The sequence below is a fragment of the Strongylocentrotus purpuratus genome, unplaced genomic scaffold (assembly GCF_000002235.5).
Source record: "Strongylocentrotus purpuratus isolate Spur 01 unplaced genomic scaffold, Spur_5.0 spur5_scaffold_9, whole genome shotgun sequence".
Taxonomy (NCBI): Eukaryota; Metazoa; Echinodermata; class Echinoidea; order Camarodonta; family Strongylocentrotidae; genus Strongylocentrotus; species Strongylocentrotus purpuratus.
The window spans coordinates 21,784,918-21,804,410 of NW_022145615.1; the positions used below are offsets into that span (position 1 = coordinate 21,784,918).

The 19,493-nt window shown below is 37.1% G+C and overlaps 1 protein-coding gene and 1 long non-coding RNA gene across 2 annotated transcripts; both read left to right on the forward strand.

Moving 5' to 3' along the window:
- Nucleotides 1-452: 452 nt before the first annotated feature.
- LOC115920743 lies at nucleotides 453-1,920 on the forward strand. Its single transcript, XR_004062511.1, has 2 exons — nucleotides 453-527; nucleotides 1,030-1,920. It is a non-coding gene; the product is annotated as an uncharacterized LOC115920743 (long non-coding RNA).
- A 4,466-nt stretch (nucleotides 1,921-6,386) lies between these two features.
- On the forward strand, nucleotides 6,387-16,994 carry LOC587132 (deleted in malignant brain tumors 1 protein). The gene is made up of 7 exons (XM_011675846.2): nucleotides 6,387-6,611; nucleotides 11,412-11,726; nucleotides 12,373-12,696; nucleotides 13,331-13,654; nucleotides 14,291-14,614; nucleotides 15,412-15,741; nucleotides 16,135-16,994. The coding sequence occupies exons 1-7, from the start codon at nucleotides 6,518-6,520 to the stop codon at nucleotides 16,452-16,454; spliced, it is 2,031 nt and encodes a 676-aa protein (XP_011674148.1). The 5' UTR covers nucleotides 6,387-6,517; the 3' UTR covers nucleotides 16,455-16,994.
- Nucleotides 16,995-19,493: the final 2,499 nt, after the last annotated feature.

The following is a 19,493-nucleotide window of genomic DNA, read 5'->3' on the forward strand; positions in this document are numbered from 1 at the left end:
TTCTGTCGGCAAAAAATAGTCGGACGAAAAAATAAGATATAGGCCTAGCTCACTAGAAATGACTTATGTTCAATAATAATGTCCAAAAAATGTATGAAAATGTGTCTTCGTAGCGTTTCCTTGAGCTAGGAGTAGTATGAATAATGTTTGGTTGTGAACTGTGTCGTACTACAACTTTCACACTCGATCTGCGTAGGGTTGCGAAGTGTGGCATACCGAGTATGTCAAATTTAGGCTGCGTATGTCTGATTAAATTTAAATCTGTAAACATGCTTTTCTTTACAGTAATACTTGACATTTCTTTTCAGTTCCACAGTTCCATACATGAGGTTCGGACATACTTGACCCAAGTGCAGCTGGGAATGCTGGAGCTACACAAGCAATCCTGGTCATGTGCTGTTCTTTCACTAATGGGTATGCTCTTGACCTATGCGGAGATGGCAGACAGCATAGTTTCAGCATTTAGATTAAAGGAGGAGAATAAGGCAAGCAGTTGCTTGACCAAGACAAGGTGGATGCCATCATTGGTGAGGCATTTTACTATAAAATATACTGACAGTGCCCCTTGGCTCATAGTACTAACAATGCTAATGGGAAATTCAGTTGATTTCAGACTTTGACTAATTATATGTAGACCAAAATATGAAACTATAACCTTTAATCTGGTATCTAAGCAATATTTTCTCATATTCGATGCTAAACAGCATGTTTATTTGCAAATTTATGATTTACGAACCTATACTTTTACTCAAGCATATCTTTAACAACTGTTTACAATGTACGTTAGTTTACGTGGCATCTTGTTAACAAAAAACGAATAATTTGTAATGTCTGGGAGGGCAAAGTGTCATTTAGGAAAACATTTACTTTATGATATTTCTTTTCAGGTAATGTAGGGTAGATATGCAGATTTTTACATATTTTGTATTTATCACCTATCATTGTTTTGTTGTGTTGTTGTTTTGTTATCATTGAATTAGAAGTTGTAACATTTCTCTCATTTATTATTATTTTTTTCCTTCATGATAGAATATGCTATGGGAAGATTGCTAGGAGTGACCTCCGCAGAAATAAGAGGAAGATGGGCCAAAAACTGAAGGACACCAGGGTAGCACGCAGGAGAAAGCCTGTCAAATGGTCATACAGCATCCAAGGGCAACTTCTTGAGACTGGAAACTGCTAAATATCTTGATGTTCACCTCAAGAGCAACCTGAATTGGACAGATCACATAAAGACAACAACAAATAAAGCCAGCTCTGTCGGTGCATTTTTGCAGTGGAACATTAGGCCTTGCCTAAGAAAAACAAAAACGTTGTGCTTCTTTGCTCTTGTTCGCCTAATCCTGGAGTATGCGTGCACAGTGTGGGATCCTCAGCAGCATCGCACCAATGCTGCAACATCTCAAATGGCCATCTCTCCGAGAACGCAGGGCATGGTTTAAGATGGTGATGGTGTACGGGACTGTCAACCTGCACTCAGAGTTTCTCAAAATCTACCTTCTATCGGTGTTAACATCCAACCATGGTCATACGCAGCAATTCCAAATACAATTTACAAGGACTTCCTGATTTCATCATGCTTTGGAACTTGCTACCTGCTGGATTTGTCAACTGTACCTCCGCTAAAGCTTTTAAGCAAGATGTACAAAATGTCCATCTCCATTAGAAGGGGAAGAAGAATTTTTAACTGCACATAGAATATTATAGAAAGTTTTAAATTTGCACTGTATATTCGCGACACAAGACCTGACGTACGTGATACACCATACGGTGGACTGAAGTGATATCTCAAGATCTGGGGGATGACAATTCGGGCTTTAACAAATTGCATGATAGTGGAGGTACTATTTTTGACTACACAGTCGGAAGTTCCATCTAGTTATAATATCCTAACATCAGTATAGTATCGCTAGAACAAAACAAAAAAAGTTACTTACGTAGTCTAGGAAGTTATTAGGAAGTACATATATGCCATTCTGCTTTTTTCTTTGATACCGTATATAGAGTGTATGGTTATTTATTTGTAAAAAAAATGAGCAAAAGCTATTTTTTTCTCATCTTCAGGTATTTATTAGTATTAGTTGTAGAGATTTATGTAGCCATAAAAGTAAAACGTGTCTGCCTAAATTAGATATGTTTTCAACTTTTTCAAGATGTATTGACAGAAATATTTTGAAACTTTTTATCATCTTAATAGGTTTATAAGGAACCGGTATGTGCCAAAGATTTTCTGATACGTTGCAATTGCCAAAGTTACATTATCATGTGTGGATATTTTATACTTGGAAAATGTGACTAGCCATAAAATGTATGTTCATAAATTTAATATACCTACAAAAACGGCCCAATTTAACATTGTGGAGCACAGTGTGAAAACGGTCCAATTTAACATTGTGGAGCACAGTGTGAAGTGCCAAATTTAACATTGTGGAGCACAGTGTGATCTGGAGCGCCCAATTTAACATTGTGGAGCACAGTGTGAAAACGGCCCAATTTAACATTGTGGAGCACAGTGTGATGAAGCGCCCAATTTAACATTGTGGAGCACAGTGTGAAGCGCCCAATTTAACATTGTGGAGCACAGTGTGAAGCGCCCAATTTAACATTGTGGAGCACAGTGTGAAAACGGTCCAATTTAACATTATGGAGCACAGTGTGAAGCGCCCAATTTAACATTGTGGAGCACAGTGTGAAACGGCCCAATTTAACATTGTGGAGCACAGTGTGAAGCGCCCAATTTAACATTGTGGAGCACAGTGTGAAACGGCCCAATTTAACATTGTGGAGCACAGTGTGAAACCGGTCTAATTTAACATTGTGGAGCACAGTGTGAAACGGCCCAATTTAACATTGTGGAGCACAGTGTGAAAGCGGCCCAATTTAACATTGTGGAGCACAGTGTGAAGCGCCCAATTTAACACTGTGAAGCACAGTTTGAAAACGGTCTAATTTAACATTGTGGAGCACAGTGTGAAAACGGTTCAATTTAACATTGTGGAGCACAGTGTGAAACGGCCCAATTTAACATTGTGGAGCACAGTGTGAAGCGCCCAATTTAACATTGTGGAGCACAGTGTGAAGTGCCCAATTTAACATTGTGGAGCACAGTGTGATCTGAAGCGCCCAATTTAACATTGTGGAGCACAGTGTGAAAACGGCCCAATTTAACATTGTGGAGCACAGTGTGAAAGCGGCCCAATTTAACATTGTGGAGCACAGTGTGAAGCGCCCAATTTAACATTGTGGAGCACAGTGTGAAACCGGTCTAATTTAACATTGTGGAGCACAGTGTGAAAACGGTTCAATTTAACATTGTGGAGCACAGTGTGAAGTGCCCAATTTAACATTGTGGAGCACAGTGTGATCTGAAAGCGCCCGATTTAACATTGTGGAGCACAGTGTGAAAACGGTCCAATTTAACATTGTGGAGCACAGTGTGAAGCGCCCGATTTAACATTGTAGAGCACAGTGTGAAAACGGTCCAATTTAACATTATGGAGCACAGTGTGAAGCGCCAAATTTAACATTGTGGAGCACAGTGATAAAACGGCCCAATTTAACATTGTGGAGCACAGTGTGAAGCGCCCAATTTAACATTGTGGAGCACAGTGTGAAGCGCCCAATTTAACATTGTGGAGCACAGTGTGAAGCGCCCAATTTAACAGTGTGGAGCACAGTGTGAAACGGCCCAATTTAACATTGTGGAGCACAGTGTGAAGCGCCCAATTTAACATTGTGGAGCACAGTGTGATTCACAGTGTGAAACACATTGTGATCCACACTGTGAATGAGTGTGAATGAGTGTGTTCTTTCCAGCAGGGAACTGCCCCCCCCCCCCCAACTTCCGGGGCCTATGCACACACGCACATAACATTGCAGATTAATGTATTTTATGCTCTGACTTTCCATTTCTGTACTAAATAGTGATATACATAATTTGTTCAATTTCCTTAAAAGAGAGATGAAATCTCATGTTTAAACAAATAATTTGTTTGAAACAACTTCTCTATCTGTTCCTGTCTGAAGCATGTGGAAGACATGCAGTGTAAGGCATGCCGATATCTTTCGCACCCATGTTTAATTGAATAAAACAAAGCAATGTCTTTGTCAATAAATGTGTTCTCTTTCCTAAATTACTAATTCACCATGCAACACCTTGTCTATAGGGTCTTATGAAATAAAGATGAATCATGAATTCAAAGAAGAAAACATGTAAACGTAAGGATCTCATCCTAACCTATTAAAACAAAAATGGATATTGATGCAGATGATCCGTGCTGGAAAGACATCATTGCAGATGATGTCTTTCCAATGATGGAGATGTTGATGGTGAGTTGACACTGACAGTGAAGCTGGTGTGGATACTCTTTGAAGGGCCATTGAAACATTGGCTGTCTTGGGAGGATTCCGCCCCTCTATTTTATCAGTTTTTGGTTACGCCACGGGGGTATGTACAGCTAGGTATATATGATTTAAGATCAAATGATAGTTCAAATCAATTATTGAGAGTTAACACAACTTATGCAATGACTGCCTGATTTGCACAATGATTCAATCCAAGGTTGAAGGCTGGGGGTGCAAAAAAGGGGTTGACCAGAAACATTGACTTTTCTTGGAGGCAGCCGCCCTCCTCTTTTATTAATTTATGGGTACGCCACTGGGGTATACACAGCTAGGTATGAATTTAAGATTTAAGTGGGACATGATCATGACGCGGGACTTTTTACTTTATAACTTCTTGAGTAGTTATTTTATCCTCTCCATTTTCATATGGTATGTAATACTCATAATAAGCTATATACATATTGATCCATAAAATACTCTCCCTACATGTTAAGTTTTTATGCAATACTCATTCAAAGGAGCTGTTAAAAGGGGAGAAGGGGACCATCCCCCGGGTGAAGTGGGGCAGTCATAAATGAACAGAATATAAAAAATTACAGATGATTGTCCCAAATTAAGTGCTGGAGAGATTAAGGGTAATAGATCACATTAAAGTAAGACAATTTTACAGTTGATCGCTAAACTGTCCTAAAACTATTGAATGAACTGATGAGCTGTTTTGTCAAGTCAAATGTAAATTTCAACAATGACTCCGATTTGTAATATAAATGAAAGATTTTGAACAATATATTAACAGGTATTACTTGACATATGCTTAATAGTGTTATTAGAGGTATAATTGATATATTTTTTTTATTTTAAATGTCTATGGATTATGATTGGTTAAAATTGACGTTCCTGTTATACACAAAATGTAGCTTGGATTAAATGGGACACCAACATATGATTTTAAAGATTCATTAAAAGTGTTATTAAAAATTATTGGGTTGTATCAGACCTCTAACTGTATTCAGATCTTCCAAAAACAGCTAAGTTGTATACTGGTAAGACCTTCGACAATGAATGCCGAAAAAAATGATCAAAAAGAAGTGATAATCACATCTACGAGCAAAATTGTGGTACAGCTGTAGACATTTCTTTTCGTTCACCCCTACTGTCAGCTAGATATTTTTTTTTTTTTTTTTTTTTTTTTTTTTTTTGGGGGGGGGGGGGGGGGGTAAACACTATTACGAAAAGAGGCTTGTTATAAATGACTGTATAGGACCACATCCTACACAGGCCCCCTAGTCAATGGCCCTCTTCATTCACTTCATAAAAATCAGAGATAAAAAAGGGCACACAGAAATAAAGTAATTATAGCAATGTAGTACCTTAAGATTGTAATAATTTTAAATATTGATATGCAGATGATATCATTTTTATACCGCAGTATTCAGTTAATCGCCCTCATCATCTATTTATATGTTTTTAATGGAAAAAAAGTAATCTCATACAATAATTAAACGTGCTGTCTCGTTGCATTTTGTAACGATTGATAAACCATCATATGGAGTGGAATATCATTCTGCCGGGAAAACTCAAAAAATGCGAACGTTGCTGACGTTTTTTTTAATGAAGCGACATTTTCACGGGTACAGTTAAGTCTCTTTTATACACAACAGTCAAGGCGGAGATGAAACGGAAATGTTAACATTGGTATGGTGATCTTGGCTGGATTATTATGCCTAATTGTTTCTTTTTCAGGTATGAAGAATGATTGCTCCTAAGGTAACTTTGGTTACCATGCACCTCCTAGCTAAATTGCTTAAAAATTTATTTTCAGATAGAGCAATAATTTCTTAATTAAAAGCAGGAATATGTTTGAGTTGATATGACATCAAAGAAAAAAAATGTAAAATATGTAAGAGAGAGAGAGAGGGGGAGAGAAAAAAAGATACAGAAACAGAGAGAGAAAAAAAGATAAAGAAACAGAGAGAGACGTTGAGATATATATATATATAGAGAGAGAGAGAGAGAGCGAGGAAAAAAGCAGTGAGAACGTGAATCATAGTCATACTCCCTCTCCCTCTTTTTGTATTGTACGCGTGTACGTTTACAGCGGTTCATTTATATTTCATAAGGCCATTCACGAATACATATTAACCAGGTGCGCCATTGGTATTGCACGTGAAATATGGCGTCACCTGCTTTGGGGAAACTGGTCTGGAGTGGAAAACTATGGATGTCGTGTTTCTTCGTTTTGTTCTTTCCAAACTTCATACGATGCGGTAAGTCTCAATTCAATGTCTTAGATTGAGGGGTGGTGAATATATACCTGTTGGCTGATTAATTTCAGTTCATGCATTTTTCTCTGGCTACCAGGAGTTGACGTCATGGTTACCAAATCCTTGGTTACCAACTACAACATTTAAAACGCAATTTTCGTTATGTAATACAATTTAATGCACACAATCTTTGTTGAGTGCCTCGTTACAAATTATTTCAATCTTGTTTCGAATAATTGTATTTCAATATTCAGAATGCGAATTGCATACACTACGTGGTGCTGGGTAGGACAAGCCATAAACTTTGTCCTACCTTGGAGGCTAGCAACAATATTAATGTATGCAATTTGCATTTTGACTATTATAATATATTTATTCATAACAGGTGAATGAAATCATTTATATCTATAATTTATTGATCGTATTCCCTAAAACATTTATGTGATTCTACATAAATCCAAATATCATTGATTATTTTCGAAGAATAACACATGAATCATGTTAATTCTGAATCATTGCCTCGTACAGAATTGAATACCGTAAAAGGTCTCGATATCAAAATTTGATACAAAATTAAACCAAGAACAACAGCGAAAACGACCCCCCTCCCCCCCCCCAAAAAAAAAATAAAAATAAAAATAAATAATAATAATAATAATAATAATAATAATAATTCAATTCCATGAATATGTTATGATGTATAATCGAGTATGATTCAAACTTCTCCAACAACCATTGGAAAATTTACAATCACGTGTAGTAGTTGGAAAATTGCTGTCCAAAGTGATGCATTTCAGTGACCCGGCCGACAGAGTTTTGATGAAATATAGCAAGTTCCAATATCTAAACAAGAAATATGTTCAGCCATGAAGGAACTCGCAATGTTGAAAGAAAATTTCTGCTCAAATATTTGTACATGGCCGAGAAAGAAGCTGAATCTACAATTATTGTTAAAGTGTGTCAATATGTAAAAGACAACGTAAATAGATGTTCTGAGAAACATTAACCAGCATTTGCTAATGGAAAGAAAAAATATGTCATCAACCCGACTGGTATGACTTTATATGTGTATTATGGTGCGAATATAATTATCTAATGTGCAAGACGAGACGAGTAATTGCGAATTGTTACATACAATTCTAACCACCATTATAATCTTGTTTTACCACTACCTTTTGAACTGACTTTTAAAATATCTGCTTAAAAAGGCTAAATAGCATATTTAAACCTAACATAATTGGTTTCGAGCAGCAAATCAGTTCCTGCTTTAAAAAAAAGCGATCCATGAGGGGTGAAACATAAAATTGAATTGTGTCTGGTAGATTGTGTTTGTTTCTGCCCCATAACAAGAATGAAATGGAATGTTTATCGCGAGGTAGAAGTGACGACATAATAATTATGAAGATAACTCCACCATAGGAAAATTTTGATTAAACAAATATTTGCATTCGGATGAATTAGACCTATATAATGTACATAGGAATGGAGTTTAATTAAGATATTTAGCCATTTCGATGTTTTGGAAATGTTGCCTCCTATAATAACGAAAATGCATTTTCTAGGGTAACTTTATATACATACTTTATGAATTCTTTACATTAAAGAAGCCAGGACTTTAAAACGTACCTTAATGGCTTGACAGTATATATACCATGTATACCTCATAGAAACAATCGAATCATTACAACAGAAATTTATAGTGGTAAATAGCAGCCTCCCCCATGGCAGGTTAGCACAGTGATGGAATACGAAAAGCGAGAGAAAACACAAATATGCAATAATAAATTTAAATCATGGCAACTTAAGGAGAAAACTCATCACCATTAACAACTACTAAATTAAGTATGTAAGATAACTCCTTAAAATCTGGGATAAAGACTGTATTGATCAAATAATTGTTCGGTAGTGGGTTATGCTTATTAACTTTGATAAGCCTTTTCTTTCATATTCCTATTTACTGTTCTATATAAGGATAGCACAATGTTGATCCTTCTAGTTATAGAATTTAGCGACAGATACCAGAAGATTATGCTTATTGTTTTTTAATTTTTTTTTATTTCCGTCATATGAAAAGAATATACAATGACAAGAAAGTAAAACCATGTTTATGTTGTTGATCATCACACGTGCAATGAGACGCGCGCAATGCTCCTACACGGGTAACTTCCTTCGCCTCTTCAAAATATTATACACTTTTACATGCACATTTTGTTAAAATATATCTTGTTGAGATATGACACCAGGAATGAGGTATATATCGACTGTTTAGTTTCGGGTAAGGGTTAAAACTAAAGTTCCTCGATTGCACTATGCCCTTCAGCTTTGTTTCGGGAAACGGTACAGTTTCTGAATCACCTTGGGCAATAGTTTGAACAATGCCCTTTAAAGAAGTCATTATTTGTATAATATCATCATTGCATGTCGATGTGTGTTATCTTACCTATTCTCTGCCCGCGGATGACTGCCTCATTACACAAATGAAATGAGTGTTTATTGCGAGGTAGATATGACGACATAATTATTATGGAAATAACTAATTGGAAAAAGTACAAATTGGATTCTCAGCGGGAGCGAGAATGCTTTGTAGTAGTCCAGCACTGTAGGCTTTTTTGTTGTGTGTGTGTGTGTGTGTGTGTGTGTGTTATAAAGTGTTGCAATACAGTTTTTTAACTGTGTGTGGAAACAGAAACTTAATAAAATGAACGCGTTAGGCATTACGATGACATCAATAACAAAAATACCAAGACTTAAAAGTATATATTGTATTATGTGAATAATTTATACACTCGGTCAAAACAAAATAGTGGACACTCTTCACTGTTCCAAATTTCTATATAAACCGTCAGTGAAATACAATGAAATATATTAAAAGAAATTTATACTCTACCAACATCAATTACGATAAAGATTTGAACTTTTACGCTGGGATTAGGTCATTCATTTAACCGTTAGAAGGTCTGATTAAGAAAAAATGCAAAAATAGAGCGTTAAAGAACATGTGCATCTTTAAGACATTCTAGCTCAACAATGAAAACAAAGAATGGGATCCAGCGAGGAGGATTGAGCTCTGGATGTCAACTGTAGTCTCAGGACTACATGGTTTTGACAAGCACGATCATGATGCCTCGCCCCTCCAGCCAAGCATGTAGACAAGCCATAGGATACCTTCAAAATCCCATCAACATACGAATGGCCAGATGCCCCATTTTTGCAACTTCCTTTCAGAGACTCGTTTATAGTTAATTAGCTTTATTCACTCATGAATGAATGGTATGCTTCAAATTGAATATAATATGAAAGATGATTAATTTATTTTCATCTTGATCAACAAGATAACAAGTTTATACTAAATATTTATTTGGAAAATGGTGTCTACTTTCTTTTTGTGCAGAGCGTGTATATATATATATATATATATATATATATAAAGAGAGAGAGAGAGAGAGAGAGAGAGAGGGGGAGAGAGAGAGAAAGAGAGAGAGGCTATATACTAATTAATTACATTTTAACCGACGAGGAATAAATTACCTTGATGCGTTTCGTAAACGCTTAGAGTGTGATATTTGGAATGGCACTGTAATGACCTTCCAATAATCAAATAGTGAAAGGATCGTTTCGATCAGTATAATAGTAGCGTGTAAGTCATCATGATTATGAGTTGTAATTATGAATGGAAGTACTCGTTCAGATGTGCCAGCATTTAGCATGTTCAGCGTATGCATGGACGCAAATTGTTCTGAAATAATTTTTATTTTTCTTGATCACTTTATCTGACATGCAACCACCATCCCCCCCCCCCAAGGAAAAAACACCCAAACCCAAAGTTCTGTGGTAAAGGAAGGAAATAGGATTTTTTTTGGTGGTAGGTGTACGTTAGAGCTCATGAATGTAAAAATCCACCTAAAATGTACATAGGACCCGCAAATGTCAAAATAATCACAGATGTAATTACATGTCAACCTCAAATGTAAAGAAGTACTACACATTGTATTATGTTCTACAACACCATTTGACGAATCATTAATCATTTGATGAATTTAACAGCCTTTCACTTACAAATGTAAATAATTCAATGTTTAACGCAAAAGTCAAAACTTCAATCACAAAGGTAAGATTTATTGTTTGCATATTCGATGTACAGTAGCTTATTATCAGATGTGTATGGGTGTTCTATTCAATTATTTTATACATTACTACTTTTACCATTGCCGTTGCCATGCTATGGTGACAATGTACATTTTCACATTTGGAGGCGAAATGTATTTGCATTTATGTTTATTACAGATGTTAAAACTTGTTGGCGTAATGTTTTTATATTTGTGGATATTTTGACATTTGCGGTTGTAATTTTTTATGATTGTTGTAATTTTGTAGTAGTCAATTCATACGTATCGTTTTCATTTTTGTTTAATCATTAAGATTCATAAAGCTAGCCTTGCACCGTGTAACGTAAAGATACATGCTGTCTAAACAGGACCAAAGGACAGACTCGCGAAATTGGTCAAACTACGGGGGGGGGGGGGTGGTGTGTTGTTGATGATAACCCCGTATTAAAATCGTAAGGTCAATATACAAACCAGATCGAATTCATGAATTATTGCATTACGTGAAAAGGGATTTTGATGCACAGGTGGCATCAGAAAGACAATTAATCAAAATCATTTAAAATGGCCGAGTTTTCGGCACATCGCCAGCCGCTTCGGTTTAGGGTTGGCTGTGTGGATTATGTAATAAGCATTCAGATAATCAAATAATCATGTAGAGCTCTACACCCGTTGCTTTTTCTTTTAAATGCTGGAACAGAGGGAGAAGTCCGCCTTGTTGCAGGTCCCACTGCAAACGAAGGTCGGGTTGAGATCTACCACAATGGTATATGGGGGACAGTATGTGATGACTTTTGGGATGACTCTGATGCGAGGGTAGTTTGTCGACAGCTTGGATACTCGGGAAATGTTGGTGAAGCAAGGGGTGGTGGTACATACGGACAAGGATCTGACCCGATATACCTTGATAATGTCGCCTGCTCCGGATATGAATCCAGGTTGACTGATTGCAGTAATGGCGGATGGGGCAACCACAACTGCGTACACTCTGAAGATGCTGGAGTTTACTGTGAAGGTAGGTTGAAAGCACTCATACTTATTTACAGCGCCCTTTCTTGTAGATACAAAGAACCCTCGTTTAAAAATATATGTACATTTGTCCAATGTATAGGCGAACTTGTTATTCCAATATTCTTTATAAATATCTTCAAAGCTGTTGCAGAGAGCTCCAAATATCTTCATGTTAACTTCTTCTTCGACTTAATCACACTCTCTATCTAATCCTTCAACCAGAGCATTAGGGGACAGCAAAGCGTAATTTATTTTTTAGTTCTTATGTTTTTATTAATGTACAGTCGCAACTTTTCCCATAACCAAATGTTGTCCTTAATTTGGGCAAAAAAAGCAAATGTTCATACCAGTTTCTAAGGGGCATCGGAAATCCCATACCGAAGAAAAAATATCTTTTTCCTTTGTGTGTTTGTGTTAAGTAATGTTCAGTCCTATCACTGTCTAATGAAAAAGTTTGGTGGTTGACGTATACATGGAATGAAGTCTACTAGGTCTGGGGGCTTATTTGGGGGACTTTCGGTGGCTAAACCCGACGAATACGGTTGAGCTATAACCTTTTGGCAATGAGAGGTCAAATCTTACGGGTAAAACGGGGTGACTATAGTTCTGAGAAAAGTAGTCTTGTATCTTCGTTTTGTTTCTTTTGAAAGATGAAACAGAGGGAGAAGTCCGCCTTGTTGACGGTCCCACTGCAAACGAAGGTCGGGTTGAGATCTTCCACAATGGTTTGTGGGGGACAGTATGTGATGACAGTTGGGGTGACTCTGATGCGAGGGTAGTTTGTCGACAGCTTGGATACTCGGGCAATGTTGGTGTAGCCAGGAGTGGTGGTACATACGGACAAGGATCTGACCCGATATACCTTGATAATGTCGCCTGCTCCGGATATGAATCCAGGTTGACTGATTGCGGTAATGGCGGATGGGGCAACCACAACTGCGGACATTCTGAAGATGCTGGAGTTTATTGTGGAGGTAAATCTCGAGCACTCATACTCAATAAAAGTGCCTTTTCTAAAAGAAATAATGAACCCCCAACTGAAGATAAATGTATATCTTTCCACTGTATAGGCGAAGTAATTAGTGTTTAAAATATTTTTTGAAAATATCTTCAAAACTGTTGCAGAGAGCTCAAAATATCTTCAAGGGGAATTTCTTCTTCGACTTAATCACACACTCTATCTAAAGCTAAACCACAACCTTTGAGGGCAGCAAATCGTGAGAAAAAAAAAATCAGTTTTTTTTTTTTGGGGGGGGGGGGTGTAATATGCAGTCGCAAACTATTCTCAGGACAGAATGTGGTTTTTAGGGAGAAACTGGGATGCAATTCCGAAGAAAATTTTGTCCGTTTTTTTGTGTGTGCATGTGTTAAGATTGTTCATTCCTTTTACCTTCTTCTGACAAAGTTTAGTGATTGAGGTACATGACATTTAGTCCACCTGGCTTTGGGGTTTGTTCTGGGGACTGTCTAGGCTAAATCCGACGACTACGGTCGAGCTTATAACCTTTTTGGCATTGGGGGATCAAATCTTACGGCTAAAATATGGTGAATATTCCGTGACAGCCTCATACTAGAGGTCTTATACCTTTGTTTTATTTGTTCTGATAGATGAAATAGAGGGGGGAATCCGCCTGGTTGACGGGTACAATTCAAATGACGGCAGGGTTGAGATCTACCACAGTGGCCAATGGGGGACAGTCTGTGATGACAGTTGGGATGACCTGGACGCGAGTGTAGTTTGTCGACAGCTTGGATACTCGGGCAATGTTGGTGGAGCCAGGAGTGGTGGTACATACGGACAAGGATCTGGCCCGATATATCTTGATGATGTGGGCTGTTTGGGATATGAATCCGGGTTGACTGATTGCAGTAATCGCGGATGGGGCAACCACAACTGTGGACATTCTGAAGATGCTGGAGTTTACTGTGGAGGTAGGTCGCGAGCACTCATACTTAATTAAGGCGCCTTTTCTAAAAGAAATAATGAACCCCCAACTAAAGATAAATGTATATCTTTTCACTGTTAGTATAGGCGAAATATCTAGTGTTTATAATATTCTTTGAAAATATCTTCAAAACTGTTGCAGAGAGTTCCAAATATCTTCACGGGGAATTTCTTCTTCGACTTAATCACACACTCTATCTAAAGCTAAACCACAACCTTTGAGGGCAGCAAATCGTGAACAAAAAAAAATGTCAGTTTTTTTTTTTGAGGGGGGGGGGTGTTATATATAGTCGGAAACTATTCTCAGGACAAAATGTGGTTTGTAGGGAGAATCTGACATCCAATTCCGAAGAAAATTTTGTCTGTTTTTTTGTGTGTATGTGTTAAGATTGTTCATTCCTATTACCTTCTACTGACAAAATTTAGTGATCGAGGTACATGAAATTTAGTCCACCTGGCTTTGGGGTTTGTTTTGGGGACTGTCTGGGCTGAATCCGACGACTACGCTCGAGCTTTTAACCTTTTTGGCATTGGGGGATCAAATCTTACGGCTAAAATATATTAATATTCCGTGAAAGCCTCATACTAGAGGTCTTATACCTTTGTTTTATTTGTTCTGATAGATGAAATAGAGGGGGGAATCCGCCTGGTTGACGGGTACAATTCAAATGACGGCAGGGTTGAGATCTACCACAGTGGCCAATGGGGGACAGTCTGTGATGACAGTTGGGATGACCTGGACGCGAGTGTAGTTTGTCGACAGCTTGGATACTCGGGCAATGTTGGTGGAGCCAGGAGTGGTGGTACATACGGACAAGGATCTGGCCCGATATATCTTGATGATGTGGGCTGCTTGGGATATGAATCCGGGTTAACTGATTGCAGTAATCGCGGATGGGGCAACCACAACTGTGGACATTCTGAAGATGCTGGAGTTTACTGCGGAGGTAGGTCGCGAGCACTCATACTTAATAAAGGCGCCTTTTCTAATAGAAATAATAAACCCCAAACGGAAGATTAATGTATATCTTTTCACTGTTAGTATAGGCGAAATAATTAGTGTTTAAAATATTATTTGAAAATATCTGCAGACCTGTTGCACAGAGCTCTAAATATCTTCATGGGAAACTTCTTCTTTGACTTAATCACACATTCTTTCTGAACCCAAACCAGAGCATTTGAGGGCAGTAAAGCGTGATTTATTTTTAAGTTTTTATGTAATGTGTATAGTTACAACTTTTCTCATGACAAAATGTGGTCCTTGGGCCTAAAAATAAAATTGATACCAGTTTTTAGGGGGCATCGGACATCCCACAACTAAGACAATTTTGTCTGTTTTTTTTCGGGTGTGTTTAGTAATTTTCATACCTATTATTTTCTACTGACAAAGTTTGGTGATTGAGGTACGTGGCATGAAGCCGACCCGGCTGTGGGGTTTCTTTGGGGGACTCTCGGGGGCTGCACCCGACGACCACGGCGAGCTTATAATCTTTTTGGCAATGAGGGTCCAAATTTTACGGTAAAATGGGAACCTATGTTATACACGCATTGCCTTTGAATAGGTTCCTCATATTTCACGTTACTGCATATTTACTGCCATCGTTGTTTTTCGTCATTATGCTTTATCTTGCTGACCTTTAATAATATATATATGTAAACTGTTATTTTGTGGAATGTGAAACAATCATATCAAATCAAATCAAATACTAGAAGTCCTATACCTTCGTTTCATTTATTTTGAAAGACGAAAGAGAGGGAGAAATCCGCCTGGTTGATGGGTACAGTGCAAATGAACTTGATGGCAGGGTTGAGATCTTTTACAATGGCCAATGGGGGACAGTCTGTGATGACGGTTGGGATGACGATGACGCGAGGGTAGTTTGTCGACAGCTTGGATACTCAGGCAATGTTGGTGTAGCCAGGAGTGGTGGTACATACGAACAAGGATCTGACCCCATATACCTTGACGATGTCGACTGTTCGGGATATGAATCCAGGTTGACCGATTGCAGTAATACCGGATGGGGCAACCACGACTGCGGACATTCTGAAGATGCTGGGGTACAGTGTGAATGTAGGTTGAGAGCAATTGCTTTAAAGAGATGCCAGTTTATAATCAGTTTATATAATCTCTCCCATAACATCTTCTATTTTTCTGATCGAGTTTGAGATAGAGAATGAAGCTCCTTGTCTATTTTAGTTCTAACCCCTCTTCTTGATCAGTGATAGTTCTGGTGAACATGTGCCTTTATGTCCTGTTCGTGCATCTGTCTGTTAGGTCGAAGAAATTTTCATAATGCGTAATATGGAAGAACTATGTACAGTTTAATTCTCTTCTGTTTCCTCTCGAACAACATGAGTACAATTCCATAAATCAAAACGAGAACAAATAGCATGATATCCTTTCAATAACGAACTTCTTTTTTTGAAGTTTCTCCAATTGCTTATTTTATTCTTCGTCTTGCAGATTCTCCAACTCAGACTACAACTCAGCCTACGATGAAAACATCTCCACGTGTCGTGAGCGTCATGGCATCTGTAGGTGCGTGCTTGTCCTTGCTGACAATGCTAGCCATTGTAGCCGTATATTGGACCTGCAGTTCATCGAAGACGGCCGTTACACCCATGCCATCGGAACCAGCGATTCCTCTCAATACCCTGAGTGCTCACCCTGCAGGCACCGACATCCAAACAGCCACTGCATCGAATTTAAACTCTGGTGTGGCGTTTCAACAAACTATATACCCACACGATGCAAACTTAAACCCTCTGCCACCGTCTTATTGAACAACACACTAATATTCCAGTCACACCGACAAGACCAGCACCATGCAGACCAAAACAAAAACATACCCCCCACCCCCGCCCCCCCCCCCCAAAAAAAAGAATAATAATAATTCAAAAATAAAAATAAAATATCCGCATTCCATAATTAGCCCTATAACCGAGAATCTATCGGATTTGAGTTAGTACGGAGTCATTTTAGCAGTAGGATTAAGGGTTCTACGGTAAAAGCTCCGTCAATAATTGCTTAGTTTCCAACATTAACCGAATTCCTAACTTTAGCCCTGGACCAAACATTCTAATCGACACCAACCCCCACCCAGTGGTTTATCTGGATAGGTATAACCAATGACCGATACTCTACATTACCGTTGTGTGAGACTGATTTGCAACCAAGTAGAACAGTTATTTGACAGGATTATAATTCATGAGGTTGAAAACGCACTTGATGACAGACCTTCCTATTATTTCCTTATTAAATGAAATGTGAGTCGTAACTATTGTCTATGTTTGATTGATGGAAATTTGTCAGGAAGTGGGCATGTTGCTCCTTGGCCCTTGAAAATATGTGCTAAATGTACTTAATTTAATTTTAACCTTCAACCAGCTTTTAAAATTAATCCTAACGTTGTATTTTGGGTTAAATAAAGCACGGAGCAAATGTCGTCGTTTCGAAATCTGACAAATTTTGTTAACCTTGTATGCGCTTTGGCTGGCAATTATATTTCTCCCTTTCAGCATCAATTAACGCCTGAAATATATTTCCCCAAAGTATACTATACATAGACAAAATTCCGTTATGATTACTCGAAAAGACATTCAAAAACAATAACTTATAAGATTAGATTAAATTGAAGTAATGCTTTTGCTGCTTTTTGAAATGCGATTTCATATTACATAACGTGGTTATCAAGGTCTCGATACACGTTAAATAATTTACGTACATGCTGTCCTGTTCAAATTTTTACAAAAAGACTAATCATATAGAAACATAGATTTATTATATTATTTTTTATCCAAAACGAGCCAAATAATTATATATACATTTCAACATAACTCTATCACTTCTATGTACTGCTTCTAATGACTATATCATTGAACTATATTTCAAATTAATTACTCAGACTTTAGGCGTACTTTAGGCACAGCGTATTCGTTTGGTTTTTCGTTATAGTTTGTGGAGATAAATGTATATCTCGTGCTGTGATCTTATTAAAAAATGGCGTATTCGCAAATTTGAAAGATTGAAAAACTTTGAACTTTGTCAGAATGATATCTTTATGATGATATTCGTATATACACAGACTATCTAAGAACATGCTTACATATGGTTTTCGTGTGGGATGTTTATTTCTTACCTATTACGCGCTGATTTTTTTCTACAACATATTACTTTTGTAAATGTGCTTATTTTAAAAGTTTATCGTAAACAAACGTAGACAAAAAATATATATAATATCGTGAATAAGACATGAAAAAATATTTACGGTGAGACTTTTATTCGTTATGTATATGTATAATTTATCAAGGAAAATTAGGACCAAATGTTATCACTTTTAAATGCGTTGTCGTGAAGTTTTATTGATGAATAATAATGCAAATAAGCATCCTTAGAATTGAAAAAAAACTTGCAAGGAAAGCTTTATGTTACTATTCGTTCAGTTTCTTGTTGTCGATTAAAGATAAATTGATGATGATGATGATGACGCTGGTGATAAAATAGTAGCAACAAATGTATTAATAGCAATGACGATAATGATAGTAATTTGAGTAATAATAATGATAGTAATAATAATAACGAAGATAACGATTGGTTAGGTTTGGTGTGGTATTTTATATTTTTGCAGTACTAAAAGCATATATACATACACTGTTCATATTAACAAAAAATAATGATAATTATCTATTAAAAAAAAGCGGCTGGATTGCTCTAGTCAGAGCCATTTGTTAATTGGCCCAGTCCTTCCTAGGTATGATAATACACTGTCGCTCATATAGGTGGAATATTTTTGTTTTACCCCAATTTATGGAATTATTTAAAAAATAATTTAAAAATAATAGATCTAGATAATAGTATACATTCTCAGAATATTGAATAATTATTTGCCAATGTGTGTTTTGCGTGACTGCTAAAGCATGTGTATGCCCCACAAAAGGGCACTAATATAGCACATCGACACGGTTTTGATCCTGGGGCCTCACAGTTACGAGGCCATTGCTTTGTCACTGAACCATAACTGTACGCAGCGGGGGCTAGGGTAGGGGCAGTTTCCATAAATTAAAAAAAACAAAGAAAATGCAATAAATTGTCAATAATTTATTGCATTTTATCCCGGCCCCCAACATAAAAAATCCTCTGGACGGCCATGCATTATGGCTCAAGGCATGGGCACACACCATCTATCTTCAGCTGATGAATGTTAAGTCTTTCATGCCTGTGTTTGAAATTTCGCCATGCATGTCAAGATTGACGTTGGAGGGTAAAACAAATGATAGGCCTATCCACAAAAAATGTATCAGTCTTTCAACGATGCGAAACTGTGTTATTTTTGTATATCGAATTGCTGTGTATAATACGCGAATGTGTAAGGATAAATAAACGTGTTTGCTATTTTCTGATTGAATAACAAATAAAAAGATAACAAGTGTCTGTTAAATATTTTCAAATTGACGGTTCTTTGATTTCTTTCTTTTGTTACTGTTTTTTGGATAAAAATTAGACGTATGAATTTGAATAGTAAGCAAATGTTATATTTCCTTATTATGACCGTATACAATTTTATGAACGAGCAACAAGACAAAAAAATACAAAAGGTTTATTCCACGGGAATATTTGATATAAAACAATCGGGGGGGGGGGGGAAATCCACCAAAATAATTATTCCCCATTCAACTTGCCTGGCTGCGGCAACGTCATCAAATGAAAAAAAACTGGCTTTTATATAGTGTACTATATTTTGTTTTCCTTCAAATTTAACACTTTGGAACATTTTGAAAATATTTTCGTGAAATTATAATTTAACGATATCTACATTTTTGTCT